At 29.7% G+C, this 15,322-nt stretch overlaps 1 protein-coding gene across 2 annotated transcripts in view; it reads right to left on the reverse strand.

The window, feature by feature from the left end:
- Positions 1-15,322, reverse strand: part of LOC129751430 (uncharacterized) — a 462,239-nt gene that overhangs the window by 135,591 nt on the left and 311,326 nt on the right. The window contains exons 4-5 of one of the 2 annotated variants that reach the window (XM_055746923.1): positions 10,544-10,754; positions 10,149-10,208 (exon numbers count right to left, since the gene is read on the reverse strand). In XM_055746923.1, coding sequence (XP_055602898.1) covers positions 10,149-10,208; positions 10,544-10,754 — 271 coding nt within the window. The remainder of the gene's footprint in view (positions 1-10,148; positions 10,209-10,543; positions 10,755-15,322) is intronic. The other variant, XM_055746924.1, reaches the window with a different exon arrangement.

The following is a 15,322-nucleotide window of genomic DNA, read 5'->3' on the forward strand; positions in this document are numbered from 1 at the left end:
TAATTCTCGTCAGCATTGTCCTGTACGATCTACAATGAAAGATCCGCGAACACACCTCAGATGTTTTGCTGAACCCATAAATTTTGGATGATTGTGTAGTTTTAAAAACATTACTTTTGGATAGTTTATAAATTATTCAAAATGATTTGAAAAAGTTCACAAGTCTTTTAATCTAGAAATTTTAATAAAAACTATTCGCCCTTTTCGACCGAATACCAAGCTCAACTATTCGGTGAGCCGAATATTCGGCTTAGCGGGAATAAAATCATTTCAAAATTTATACATATGGCGGACTTTCTATCATATCCGATTTAAACTGACTCCAGACGACATTTTATACGATCTTTTCACTATGCAGTTGTATTTGCAACACCATTATAAATGACTCAAGTCATCATTTCTGATACGATTTCATGTTTTCTGGGTTGAAGAATCAACAAAAATGCAACTCATGTTGGCTAAGAAGTCCAGATAATAAGAAACGAAAAAATGCAACTTGGAGTAAACGTAAAAAATTCGCTGTTGCGTAAAATAACTTTCTCGTGTCGTTAAATGACAATAAATCCGGATCTCAGTTCAAAATTTTCCTCTCTCCGTCTGTCACTCACAAGATAAGACCAATAACCAGCGATGCCTATGTGCCTGATTTTTCAGGATTTACCTGATTTATCAAGGCTTAGCCTGACAACCTGATTTACCTGATGTTTTTTTAAAATAAGCCTGATTTTTGTGAATTTGATAAAATATGGGTAGTAAAGAAAGTGAAGTAAAAATGTGTATCGACGACCATTTCAAATTTCAAAGATTAAACTATTTAGAACTTCAACGCAGTTTATTTCGTGGGCACGTGGCGTGAGTTTTGGATAATAATGTAGGAAAAAGTTTACATATTTGAAAGAGAAATGCCTGCTGAGTAGAAACGATTCAAGTCGCTAGATTCGGGAAGAACTACGAGATGATTAAATGAATCGAAATTTTCATGGAGCGCGTTGAATAGTGACCTCTCACTTCAAAATAAAGTGTACTTTAGACCGCTGCAAGTTTTGTATGGAAATTTCAAATTCTTAAATTTTTACACCTCCCATAACTTTTTTTGGTTGTTTTTGCTGGCAGAAATAGCAATAAAATTTTTGGAAGCGATCCATTCAGTCCTGAATTTATGCAACGAGTTTTAATTTTGTATGGAAATTTGTATGGGAAAACAAAATTTTTCATTCAAAAATCGCCAGAGATGTACTGAGAGTTCCAATAAATTTAACTTTGGATGAAAAATATGCCTTGATTCTTGCAATACTATTCATTTGAACAAAGCAAAAACCTAACTTATAACCCAGAAAAGTTATTCAATGCTATAAAAAAAAATTTTTTTTTAAATTTTTATGTTTTTTTCTTCTTCTTCTTCAATGCAAGCTGTGTAACCGTAGGATGGAAATAAAAAATCTCAAAAAACTGTTTGCATTGCCTCTGAATTTATTGCCTTGAAAAAAAAATTCCATGCTATCATTAACAGCTCTAGCAAGCAAAATCCGAAATTTTTAAATACTTTTCAATGGATTCAGATTTTTTATTTTGAAATGGTTATAACTTTTTTCATGAAATTCTTAGCTGTTTGTCATGTTACCAAAAAATGAAGCTTAAGAATAGTCAAAACCAAAAATCCTAGACCGACTTCATTTCAAGCTTATTTGAATTTTCTGGATGATTTAATGTGCAAAAATCTCTTCTTCCATACAAAATTGAAACGCGTTGCGCTAACTCAGGAATCAACAAAATTATCTCAAATTTTACACTGATGCTTGGTGAGCCAAAAGGCATTGAAAAAACATATGGGAGCAAAAAGTCATTTTTGCAGCGGTCTAGTGTACTTGCTATATTTTCAGGAATCTAGAATCAAGATCAGAGGCCTTGGGTGTACGTAGTGACAAACTTTCCTTATAATGTGAATTTTGATTTAAGAATTTCTATACTTAACAAGGAACTTATTCACGCATGAAATTAAAACTACCAAATGAAAGTTTTTTTTTGGTAAGCCTTATGCCGACCTTCAACCTTGAATTGTTTTTCTATCAATTCTTCCGAAATGATTAGGTTCGCTGCTTTTGAAACAAATTTCAATCCAATCAATTCATTACAAAACAAACCACAACACAACAAGTACCACTTCTCCTGTATCCAAAATGGTTTTATTCTTTTCGTAGAAAGTCTTCAAATACAAAATCAATATTGTTCTGGTTTACTTATCAAATAAATCACACGGATGCACCTTCCCTCAACCCTCAATCGCCGAAACAGTTTTTTTTCTCTCAATGATTTAACAAGGTGAGGTACATAAATTTTCCAACTGACAGAATCGATTCTGGTTTTGTAACCTTGTATTTCCCCCGCTCCTAGATCTCTTTATCTTTCACCACGGCATCGATGGCGATATAATTTCCTTAGAACCCCCTGAAGCATTTTCCAACCCACTGGAGCTGAAAGATGCCGGACATGTTCGATCTGCTGCTGGCTGCTGTGCTTGGGAAAATAAATCTTAAGCGGTGTTTGGTTTTGATTGAACGAACACCTTGGACTGAGAATTTAAGCCGAAATTTTAGCCGGTCCGTGATTTTATGCCATTTCAAATGGTCTTTACAACGAATTTGAAATGAATTGATTCTTGCGAAATTCATTTTTTCTTTTTTAGGATAGTGTGAACTTAAATTCTAGGCCCAATACCAAAATCGTTGTCCTAATGAAATAAATGATGACATTTCACCACTCTTCATCGGAAAATTTCCACACCAATATATTTCAATTTTGTTGAAAGCTTTCAGCCCCACTTTGGAAACGATTTTCAGCACCTAGAGAGGTTAGAAATTCAAGAAAGCAAAAAAAAGCACACCCAAAAACGTGTGGCAAAAAAGTTGAGGTAGGGAAAATCTACTTTGGCGCAAAAGTTTCCTTCGAAGAACTTAACCTCACGTTGTTCGGTGCTTCTATCGTGTGCCCGGTGGGTTTTGAGGTTTCTGGTCTAGTGGAACTTTTTTTCTCTCCCTCATCGGTGATTCGGTGACCCTTTTGCGAAGATTTTTTTTTATCAGTTCCAAAAAAGTTATAAATAAAATTGGCCCCGTAGTAATGGGACTGGAAAAGTGTTGTTCGTTGATAGTAAACCACAAAAAAATGGGGACATTTTTTTAAGGATTGTTTTAAATTATGGTTGATTTCTCCCGTATCCTCCAAAATATGAGGACTGCTATCGGAAACTTCACACCGAAAAGTCCCACCAACCAGTTTCAAACCAATTAACTAATCAACAAGTTTGTGGATAATCCATGTCATCAAACTTGCCAACACAAACAAGCTGTTCGACATGGAAATTCTCTCACTCTTTGACAAGGGACGGCCATTTGTGTGACATAACTAATCGCATCAAATTTGATGTTGCTTTCCCCCGGTAGACCCCTCTTGGATTCTCTCGATGCCTTGCTCGCTCACAAACCTTCAACAAACATTGGAAGGTTGGTTTTCAACCCAATATGGAAACAAATTTGTATCGGGCACATATCCAATCCTGATTATGAGTAGTTTGAAAATGCAAAGTTTGTTGACTGTTTCAAAATTTTTATGAAATAATTTGGAAGTTTTTATTTTGGGACATTTAGGAAATTTTCGCCATTTTTTTTAATTTTTGTCATTTTTGTCATTTTTTGTCATTTTTGTCATTTTTGTCATTTTTGTCATTTTTGTCATTTTTGTCATTTTTGTCATTTTTGTCATTTTTGTCATTTTTGTCATTTTTGTCATTTTTGTCATTTTTGTCATTTTTGTCATTTTTGTCATTTTTGTCATTTTTGTCATTTTTGTCATTTTTGTCATTTTTGTCATTTTTGTCATTTTTGTCATTTTTGTCATTTTTGTCATTTTTGTCATTTTTGTCATTTTTGTCATTTTTGTCATTTTTGTCATTTTTGTCATTTTTGTCATTTTTGTCATTTTTGTCATTTTTGTCATTTTTGTCATTTTTGTCATTTTTGTCATTTTTGTCATTTTTGTCATTTTTGTCATTTTGTCATTTTTGTCATTTTTGTCATTTTTGTCATTTTTGTCATTTTTGTCATTTTTGTCATTTTTGTCATTTTTGTCATTTTTGTCATTTTTGTCATTTTTGTCATTTTTGTCATTTTTGTCATTTTTGTCATTTTTGTCATTTTTGTCATTTTTGTCATTTTTGTCATTTTTGTCATTTTTGTCATTTTTGTCATTTTTGTCATTTTTGTCATTTTTGTCATTTTTGTCATTTTTGTCATTTTTGTCATTTTTGTCATTTTTGTCATTTTTGTCATTTTTGTCATTTTTGTCATTTTTGTCATTTTTGTCATTTTTGTCATTTTTGTCATTTTTGTCATTTTTGTCATTTTTGTCATTTTTGTCATTTTTGTCATTTTTGTCATTTTTGTCATTTTTGTCATTTTTGTCATTTTTGTCATTTTTGTCATTTTTGTCATTTTTGTCATTTTTGTCATTTTTGTCATTTTTGTCATTTTTGTCATTTTTGTCATTTTTGTCATTTTTGTCATTTTTGTCATTTTTGTCATTTTTGTCATTTTTGTCATTTTTGTCATTTTTGTCATTTTTGTCATTTTTGTCATTTTTGTCATTTTTGTCATTTTTGTCATTTTTGTCATTTTTGTCATTTTTGTCATTTTTGTCATTTTTGTCATTTTTGTCATTTTTGTCATTTTTGTCATTTTTGTCATTTTTGTCATTTTTGTCATTTTTGTCATTTTTGTCATTTTTGTCATTTTTGTCATTTTTGTCATTTTTGTCATTTTTGTCATTTTTGTCATTTTTGTCATTTTTGTCATTTTTGTCATTTTTGTCATTTTTGTCATTTTTGTCATTTTTGTCATTTTTGTCATTTTTGTCATTTTTGTCATTTTTGTCATTTTTGTCATTTTTGTCATTTTTGTCATTTTTGTCATTTTTGTCATTTTTGTCATTTTTGTCATTTTTGTCATTTTTGTCATTTTTGTCATTTTTGTCATTTTTGTCATTTTTGTCATTTTTGTCATTTTTGTCATTTTTGTCATTTTTGTCATTTTTGTAATTTTTGTCATTTTTGTCATTTTTGTCATTTTTGTCATTTTTGTCATTTTTGTCATTTTTGTCATTTTTGTCATTTTTGTCATTTTTGTCATTTTTGTCATTTTTGTCATTTTTGTCATTTTTGTCATTTTTGTCATTTTTGTCATTTTTGTCATTTTTGTCATTTTTGTCATTTTTGTCATTTTTGTCATTTTTGTCATTTTTGTCATTTTTGTCATTTTTGTCATTTTTGTCATTTTTGTCATTTTTGTCATTTTTGTCATTTTTGTCATTTTTGTCATTTTTGTCATTTTTGTCATTTTTGTCATTTTTGTCATTTTTGTCATTTTTGTCATTTTTGTCATTTTTGTCATTTTTGTCATTTTTGTCATTTTTGTCATTTTTGTCATTTTTGTCATTTTTGTCATTTTTGTCATTTTTGTCATTTTTGTCATTTTTGTCATTTTTGTCATTTTTGTCATTTTTGTCATTTTTGTCATTTTTGTCATTTTTGTCATTTTTGTCATTTTTGTCATTTTTGTCATTTTTGTCATTTTTGTCATTTTTGTCATTTTTGTCATTTTTGTCATTTTTGTCATTTTTGTCATTTTTGTCATTTTTGTCATTTTTGTCATTTTTGTCATTTTTGTCATTTTTGTCATTTTTGTCATTTTTGTCATTTTTGTCATTTTTGTCATTTTTGTCATTTTTGTCATTTTTGTCATTTTTGTCATTTTTGTCATTTTTGTCATTTTTGTCATTTTTGTCATTTTTGTCATTTTTGTCATTTTTGTCATTTTTGTCATTTTTGTCATTTTTGTCATTTTTGTCATTTTTGTCATTTTTGTCATTTTTGTCATTTTTGTCATTTTTGTCATTTTTGTCATTTTTGTCATTTTTGTCATTTTTGTCATTTTTGTCATTTTTGTCATTTTTGTCATTTTTGTCATTTTTGTCATTTTTGTCATTTTTGTCATTTTTGTCATTTTTGTCATTTTTGTCATTTTTGTCATTTTTGTCATTTTTGTCATTTTTGTCATTTTTGTCATTTTTGTCATTTTTGTCATTTTTGTCATTTTTGTCATTTTTGTCATTTTTGTCATTTTTGTCATTTTTGTCATTTTTGTCATTTTTGTCATTTTTGTCATTTTTGTCATTTTTGTCATTTTTGTCATTTTTGTCATTTTTGTCATTTTTGTCATTTTTGTCATTTTTGTCATTTTTGTCATTTTTGTCATTTTTGTCATTTTTGTCATTTTTGTCATTTTTGTCATTTTTGTCATTTTTGTCATTTTTGTCATTTTTGTCATTTTTGTCATTTTTGTCATTTTTGTCATTTTTGTCATTTTTGTCATTTTTGTCATTTTTGTCATTTTTGTCATTTTTGTCATTTTTGTCATTTTTGTCATTTTTGTCATTTTTGTCATTTTTGTCATTTTTGTCATTTTTGTCATTTTTGTCATTTTTGTCATTTTTGTCATTTTTGTCATTTTTGTCATTTTTGTCATTTTTGTCATTTTTGTCATTTTTGTCATTTTTGTCATTTTTGTCATTTTTGTCATTTTTGTCATTTTTGTCATTTTTGTCATTTTTGTCATTTTTGTCATTTTTGTCATTTTTGTCATTTTTGTCATTTTTGTCATTTTTGTCATTTTTGTCATTTTTGTCATTTTTGTCATTTTTGTCATTTTTGTCATTTTTGTCATTTTTGTCATTTTTGTCATTTTTGTCATTTTTGTCATTTTTGTCATTTTTGTCATTTTTGTCATTTTTGTCATTTTTGTCATTTTTGTCATTTTTGTCATTTTTGTCATTTTTGTCATTTTTGTCATTTTTGTCATTTTTGTCATTTTTGTCATTTTTGTCATTTTTGTCATTTTTGTCATTTTTGTCATTTTTGTCATTTTTGTCATTTTTGTCATTTTTGTCATTTTTGTCATTTTTGTCATTTTTGTCATTTTTGTCATTTTTGTCATTTTTGTCATTTTTGTCATTTTTGTCATTTTTGTCATTTTTGTCATTTTTGTCATTTTTGTCATTTTTGTCATTTTTGTCATTTTTGTCATTTTTGTCATTTTTGTCATTTTTGTCATTTTTGTCATTTTTGTCATTTTTGTCATTTTTGTCATTTTTGTCATTTTTGTCATTTTTGTCATTTTTGTCATTTTTGTCATTTTTGTCATTTTTGTCATTTTTGTCATTTTTGTCATTTTTGTCATTTTTGTCATTTTTGTCATTTTTGTCATTTTTGTCATTTTTGTCATTTTTGTCATTTTTGTCATTTTTGTCATTTTTGTCATTTTTGTCATTTTTGTCATTTTTGTCATTTTTGTCATTTTTGTCATTTTTGTCATTTTTGTCATTTTTGTCATTTTTGTCATTTTTGTCATTTTTGTCATTTTTGTCATTTTTGTCATTTTTGTCATTTTTGTCATTTTTGTCATTTTTGTCATTTTTGTCATTTTTGTCATTTTTGTCATTTTTGTCATTTTTGTCATTTTTGTCATTTTTGTCATTTTTGTCATTTTTGTCATTTTTGTCATTTTTGTCATTTTTGTCATTTTTGTCATTTTTGTCATTTTTGTCATTTTTGTCATTTTTGTCATTTTTGTCATTTTTGTCATTTTTGTCATTTTTGTCATTTTTGTCATTTTTGTCATTTTTGTCATTTTTGTCATTTTTGTCATTTTTGTCATTTTTGTCATTTTTGTCATTTTTGTCATTTTTGTCATTTTTGTCATTTTTGTCATTTTTGTCATTTTTGTCATTTTTGTCATTTTTGTCATTTTTGTCATTTTTGTCATTTTTGTCATTTTTGTCATTTTTGTCATTTTTGTCATTTTTGTCATTTTTGTCATTTTTGTCATTTTTGTCATTTTTGTCATTTTTGTCATTTTTGTCATTTTTGTCATTTTTGTCATTTTTGTCATTTTTGTCATTTTTGTCATTTTTGTCATTTTTGTCATTTTTGTCATTTTTGTCATTTTTGTCATTTTTGTCATTTTTGTCATTTTTGTCATTTTTGTCATTTTTGTCATTTTTGTCATTTTTGTCATTTTTGTCATTTTTGTCATTTTTGTCATTTTTGTCATTTTTGTCATTTTTGTCATTTTTGTCATTTTTGTCATTTTTGTCATTTTTGTCATTTTTGTCATTTTTGTCATTTTTGTCATTTTTGTCATTTTTGTCATTTTTGTCATTTTTGTCATTTTTGTCATTTTTGTCATTTTTGTCATTTTTGTCATTTTTGTCATTTTTGTCATTTTTGTCATTTTTGTCATTTTTGTCATTTTTGTCATTTTTGTCATTTTTGTCATTTTTGTCATTTTTGTCATTTTTGTCATTTTTGTCATTTTTGTCATTTTTGTCATTTTTGTCATTTTTGTCATTTTTGTCATTTTTGTCATTTTTGTCATTTTTGTCATTTTTGTCATTTTTGTCATTTTTGTCATTTTTGTCATTTTTGTCATTTTTGTCATTTTTGTCATTTTTGTCATTTTTGTCATTTTTGTCATTTTTGTCATTTTTGTCATTTTTGTCATTTTTGTCATTTTTGTCATTTTTGTCATTTTTGTCATTTTTGTCATTTTTGTCATTTTTGTCATTTTTGTCATTTTTGTCATTTTTGTCATTTTTGTCATTTTTGTCATTTTTGTCATTTTTGTCATTTTTGTCATTTTTGTCATTTTTGTCATTTTTGTCATTTTTGTCATTTTTGTCATTTTTGTCATTTTTGTCATTTTTGTCATTTTTGTCATTTTTGTCATTTTTGTCATTTTTGTCATTTTTGTCATTTTTGTCATTTTTGTCATTTTTGTCATTTTTGTCATTTTTGTCATTTTTGTCATTTTTGTCATTTTTGTCATTTTTGTCATTTTTGTCATTTTTGTCATTTTTGTCATTTTTGTCATTTTTGTCATTTTTGTCATTTTTGTCATTTTTGTCATTTTTGTCATTTTTGTCATTTTTGTCATTTTTGTCATTTTTGTCATTTTTGTCATTTTTGTCATTTTTGTCATTTTTGTCATTTTTGTCATTTTTGTCATTTTTGTCATTTTTGTCATTTTTGTCATTTTTGTCATTTTTGTCATTTTTGTCATTTTTGTCATTTTTGTCATTTTTGTCATTTTTGTCATTTTTGTCATTTTTGTCATTTTTGTCATTTTTGTCATTTTTGTCATTTTTGTCATTTTTGTCATTTTTGTCATTTTTGTCATTTTTGTCATTTTTGTCATTTTTGTCATTTTTGTCATTTTTGTCATTTTTGTCATTTTTGTCATTTTTGTCATTTTTGTCATTTTTGTCATTTTTGTCATTTTTGTCATTTTTGTCATTTTTGTCATTTTTGTCATTTTTGTCATTTTTGTCATTTTTGTCATTTTTGTCATTTTTGTCATTTTTGTCATTTTTGTCATTTTTGTCATTTTTGTCATTTTTGTCATTTTTGTCATTTTTGTCATTTTTGTCATTTTTGTCATTTTTGTCATTTTTGTCATTTTTGTCATTTTTGTCATTTTTGTCATTTTTGTCATTTTTGTCATTTTTGTCATTTTTGTCATTTTTGTCATTTTTGTCATTTTTGTCATTTTTGTCATTTTTGTCATTTTTGTCATTTTTGTCATTTTTGTCATTTTTGTCATTTTTGTCATTTTTGTCATTTTTGTCATTTTTGTCATTTTTGTCATTTTTGTCATTTTTGTCATTTTTGTCATTTTTGTCATTTTTGTCATTTTTGTCATTTTTGTCATTTTTGTCATTTTTGTCATTTTTGTCATTTTTGTCATTTTTGTCATTTTTGTCATTTTTGTCATTTTTGTCATTTTTGTCATTTTTGTCATTTTTGTCATTTTTGTCATTTTTGTCATTTTTGTCATTTTTGTTAATTTTGTTTTTTAGTCGTTCATTTTTAAATTTGGTCATCTGTTTGTCAGCTTTGTGTGAATTTTTTGTTGTGATTCATTTTTTTGGTTCGATTGGTTCGAAGTTTTGGTTTGTTCGATTTGTTGAGGAAGAAATTTACAGATTTTGTGAAGGAAGTGACAATGTGTATGCAATATTTACAAATCAAGAGGTGCATTTACCTATTCCAGCACTACCAACGTAATGTTTTCCGCCAGATGCTTGCACAAATTCACGTTCCTCTGAAGGGTGCATTGTGATGGAGCGATTTTTAGAAATGGTGCCAATTTTCGAATTGATTTGATATTTACAGGTGATTTAGTTTATATGTACAGGAAGAGAAGAAAGAAAAAGAGAGATATTATTACAAACATGCTTTACTCTACAGACGATAGCAATAGACAGGAGCTATTAAAGATCAAACATGATAATTTCACATTATTTTATAGTACCCTAAAACTATTACAAATTACTCAAGTTAACAAACATAATCATTACTTTTTCGAATTTGTGGCTAGCTTTTCCGCATTTTTTGAATTAAACAATTTTTAAGCCATATTTCCAATCTTAAACTCACCTGATACGTCCAGATTGACGGCCAGGTTAATTTTCGGCTCTGTGTTCACTTGACATTCGTAAATTCCGCTATCTCGTTGCTGGGCGTACTCGATCTTCAGATCCCAATCGTCGGAATCTGGTGGATGGATGACGGAAAACCGCTGATCTCCGGTGTACGTGAAGATGTCCGACGTTAGGATGTGAAGGTCCCTCTTGCGCATCCAGGAGACCTGTAGGAATGAGAAAGAAAAGAAAATTCATAAATTGGGAGAATGGCATACTGGCTAGCTCAGTTTTTATTTTTGGACCTCTTTTAACATTTACTAATACTAAAGACAGACTTTCAATAACAATTTGCACCACAACAATTTATTAATTTAATTTTTAAGAGATTGGACCTGCGGTTTAAAAGTTGGATTTTTTATCTCTTTTATAGGGCAATTAGAAAAAATCGTAACACATTCTTATAACGCTCATTTTACCGACTTCTTTGGAAACATCTATAAGATGAAATTTAAAACAACAAAATCCCAGCAAACTTTTTTTTTAACTTTATTCTAATGCTTATTTGATAAACGTTTCATAAATATTATAAGATGATCGTATGAAAGTTGAAAAAAAGGCATTAACTTACCAATGTGGAGGCAATATACAATAATAATATAATTTCATTTCTTTCAAAAACAACGAAAACTACACCAATTGGGTGTTATCCGAACCTTATTTAAATCTGTCGGAAGAATGCAAGAGATCCCAAGATTTTGCTCTCACACCCTTCAAATCGTTGCCAGCGACAATATTTTACTGTTCCCTCATTGGTCCATATAACGCAATTTTCATCTGATTTTTAGCCATCTGGATGCCCTGCTGATTGCAGAGAAAACATGAAGATAATTCTCCCACCTGAAGCCCGTGCGGGAGCAAAATCATTTCAATATTTACAAAAAATTGCGGACTTTCTATCATATCCGATTTAAAATGACTTCAGACGACATTTTATACGATTTTTTCACTATGCAGTGTGAATTGCAATTTGCAACACCATTGTGAACGACTTCAGTTATCATATCTGATACGATTTCATGTTTGCTGTGGTTATAAGTATCGATCACGTTGTTCACATTTTTTACCACTGTGAATAGGAACCAAGGCCGGAATAAGGGAGAGGGTGGGGGGTCATTGCCCCGGCCCCTCAGGCTCAGGGAAGCCCTCCCCGAGGAAAAATAACTAAACATTACATTAAGCCCTACAAATCTAGAAAAGACTGTATGAAACCAGGAAAATGGAATTAAAACATATTAAAATACAACAAATAAAGGGACCCCCTAAAATAAGCTTTGCAGAATTATTAGCAAATCAGCACAAGTCAGCAGCAAACTCCTAAAAAACAGGGTAACAAAATAAGTAAACTAAAGAAAACCATCTCCGATTTTCATGAATTCCAAACATTTTGCACAATTACAAGGTTTGTTGCATTGTCTTGAAATTTTTCCATCATTTGTGAGAAATAGCGTCCAAATAAAGAGCGTGAACTGTAATTGATGAAATTGAACCAATCTTCAATACTTAGTTTCTCTTTTCAATTCTCATTCCAATTTCAATCTGGGATTTGAGATTTCAATTTTTTTCATTCGATTCAACCCATAGTTTATACTTTTTACTCTGATGAAATTTAAATTTCACATAATCCTCCACTATAATATCCTGAATTTTGTGAATCATTTCCAATTTATTTTCATCATTGAAACACTCTCATAGTGGAATTATGGATTTCATTATATTGTTCTCTAAACAAGAATATGTCATTTATCTTATCTTCTTCCTTTCACACTTGATTCCCCTTCTGAATGTTTGTTTTCCAATAAAACTTTTGTCATATTTAGAAAGACTTTTTGACCAAAGTTTCTGTTTTAAATATTGAACCATATGATAATCTGATTTTTAATTTAAAATTATAATTCGGAATACATTTTTAGGTTTCCAACACAGTACATGAAAACGACTTTTTGTATTTTAAAGATTGCGATTTGTTGAATATCTCGTTCTCAACGATTACACGACATGTAGGTTTTAACAATAAATGTTTGAAGATAACAGACACAAAGGTTGTTTGAAGGCAATATACTGAACTCATTTCCAGAATCTGTTTAAGTTAAAAAAATCTCTTGAAAAAAATTATTCATAGGGACCCCTCGAGAAAAATTCTCCCGAGCCCCCCGGTTGCTAATCCGGCTCTGATGGGGACAGTTGCATATTTATTGAGAAACTCGTGTACTCAGAAACTATCAATAATAAAAATACGTTCATTTTAGCATTCAAAAATTCAAAACGCAAATCAGCGCATAGGTCTGCGCTTTGCAGATTTTTTGTTTATTTTTTCAAACTCCAGTACCTATTCACCTTTTTTTTATCCACAATCTGTTCTCCAATTTACTCCAGAGACACTTAAGTTCCATTAAATTTTTCACAATCTACGATTGCAAACACTTTTATGGACATGTTCCGATTAACCCCTTAGTAAATGGGCAGATTATAGTGTTTTTAATATGTCACCGTTCCAAGCTGTACAAAATATTTAACTTCCTTTTTTTCCTTTCCATAATCATGTTGAAAGAAAGAATTTTTCACCATATTTCAAACTTGTATGTCTCTTGACTATTTGTAGTGATGTCAAACGACACTAGTTATGGTATTTTATTTTAAGCAACATCAAGTAATTCAAAATTATATTTGCTCTAACGCAATAAATCTCTGAACATTTTCGCTCTTAAAGAAGAAATAAATAATGTACGGATTGTTTGATATTTCTATTACAACATTTTTTCCTTTTTGTGTACCTATTCACCATATTTTACGACATTCAAAAACTGTTTTTAGAGTCTCAAAATTGCAAATTAGTTTTTTTTAAATTTTGGCAACTTTTAGTTGATCTGAATCATAGATAAAGTTTTAAAATTTTTAAAATATAAAATATAGGTTGATTTTTTTTTAAAAAACCTTCATTATTGTTTTTTGTTTGCCATTTTAATTTCGAAACATTAGAAATTATTAGATTTCAGTCATAAACTTCCGAATAAACAATATTTCATACATAATTGTTCAAATGAGCTGAAAATAGACCTTGGGGCTATTTGAATCCCCAGGATCTTCTGTCGAAGACTCTTCGGTTGTTTGTTTGGACCACTCATCAATGTATTATTTACAGTGAATTGACATTGATTTTCCTTCAAAACAAACGACAAGTCGATACATGTTTGTCTTCATTCTCTCTCTCGGTGCAAAAGATTATCAAGAAAAGGAAAAAAATAAATAAAAAATGGTTCAGGGGCACAAGGTTGTTGTTCTGGAACGAACGAGTCACCCTGAACCACCCTAACGAAGAAAATGGCCCAGTAGCAACATGGCGATGCTGCGCGCATTAACGGTGTGATGCGCGCCAAAATTATCGGCTTTTCCTCGGCAACGAAGAGGTTTTTCCGAAGGGTCCAGCCAAAATCACCCTAAGGCTCGATCTCTTTTCCCAGCCAACCACCAGCGAAGACGGATCACGGTAACACTATCAGCGGCCCGTGAGGCCAAAGTCAGAGGCCAGCATGGCCATAGTCAGAGGTCTAGAGAGACCACAGTCAGTTTGTGTCGGAGTAATTGTAGTTTAAGTCTAAGTCAAATCGAAGTAATACAGTCCACTATTTGTAATGTTGTTTGAATGAGTGCGTATTTATTCGGTAAAGAAAATCTGATGCTATCGATCTAAGCCATCAGGGGTGATCCTGAACAGTTGTGGCCATTGCCAATCTGGCTGTACCGTAAAAAATTGTATGGCCACCGACCGTGCTCTTGAGAATAGCGTTCAAGTTCTCTAAGCCAGAGTTCATGAGATCGAATCCTGGTCACGGCATACATGGTTTTTGCATTTGTAAGATGCTAGCCATCTTATCCTTGAAGATGTACGCCTTAGAGTTAGATAATTTCGTTAGGCATATAGGCGATAGAAGCGAAAACTTATTCTTTCTCTGCTTAGGAAGTTCTGTCAAAAGTTGGGTGAAATTTTAGCTGCATCCCACTTGTGGAAAACCAGCACCCAAACTCGGCACCGCTTCCATCGCCTGTTGAAGGAAAGCTCTTAGTCTAAATCTGTAGGTAAATAAAAAGTGAGAAAAGAGACATGAGAATTCAAAAGTAAAACGTGAGAAGTGAGAAGTGAGAAATGAGAAGTTAAAAGTGAGACATGAGAAATGAGACGTGAGAAGTGAGATACAAAAAATGAAAAGTGAGAAGTTAGACGCGAAAAGTGAGAAGTTAAAAGTTTGACAAGAAAAATCAGACGTGAGAAGTGAGATACAAAAATGAATAGTGAGATGTTAGACGCGAGAAGTAAGAAGTGCGAAAAAAGTGAGAGGGAAGAAGTTCAGTCACTTTTCATTTTCAGGTCTCACTTTTCACTTCACACATCTCACTTCTCAGTATTAAATTTTCACGTCTCATCTTCAAATGTATCACGCCTCACTCCTCATGTCTTACTTCTAACTTCTCATTTCTAATTTGTTACTTCCTTTCATGCTGAGTCCAAAAATTTTCCTCCAATATTCCGCTAGAAACGATTCCATCACTTAAGAATATTTTTTTTTCCTGATCCGGCCAGAATAAACCTGGCCACAATTCGATTTTTCCTAATCGATTGTAATATCTTTTTTTATGTTAGGGTCAAGTAACGATACCGATACCTATCATTTCGTATTTTCGGAACCAGTCGTTTTATTTTTCAATAGCAGCAATCGAATGTTATAAAATATATGCG

Source organism: Uranotaenia lowii, chromosome 3 (assembly GCF_029784155.1).
Source record: "Uranotaenia lowii strain MFRU-FL chromosome 3, ASM2978415v1, whole genome shotgun sequence".
Taxonomy (NCBI): domain Eukaryota; kingdom Metazoa; phylum Arthropoda; class Insecta; order Diptera; family Culicidae; genus Uranotaenia; species Uranotaenia lowii.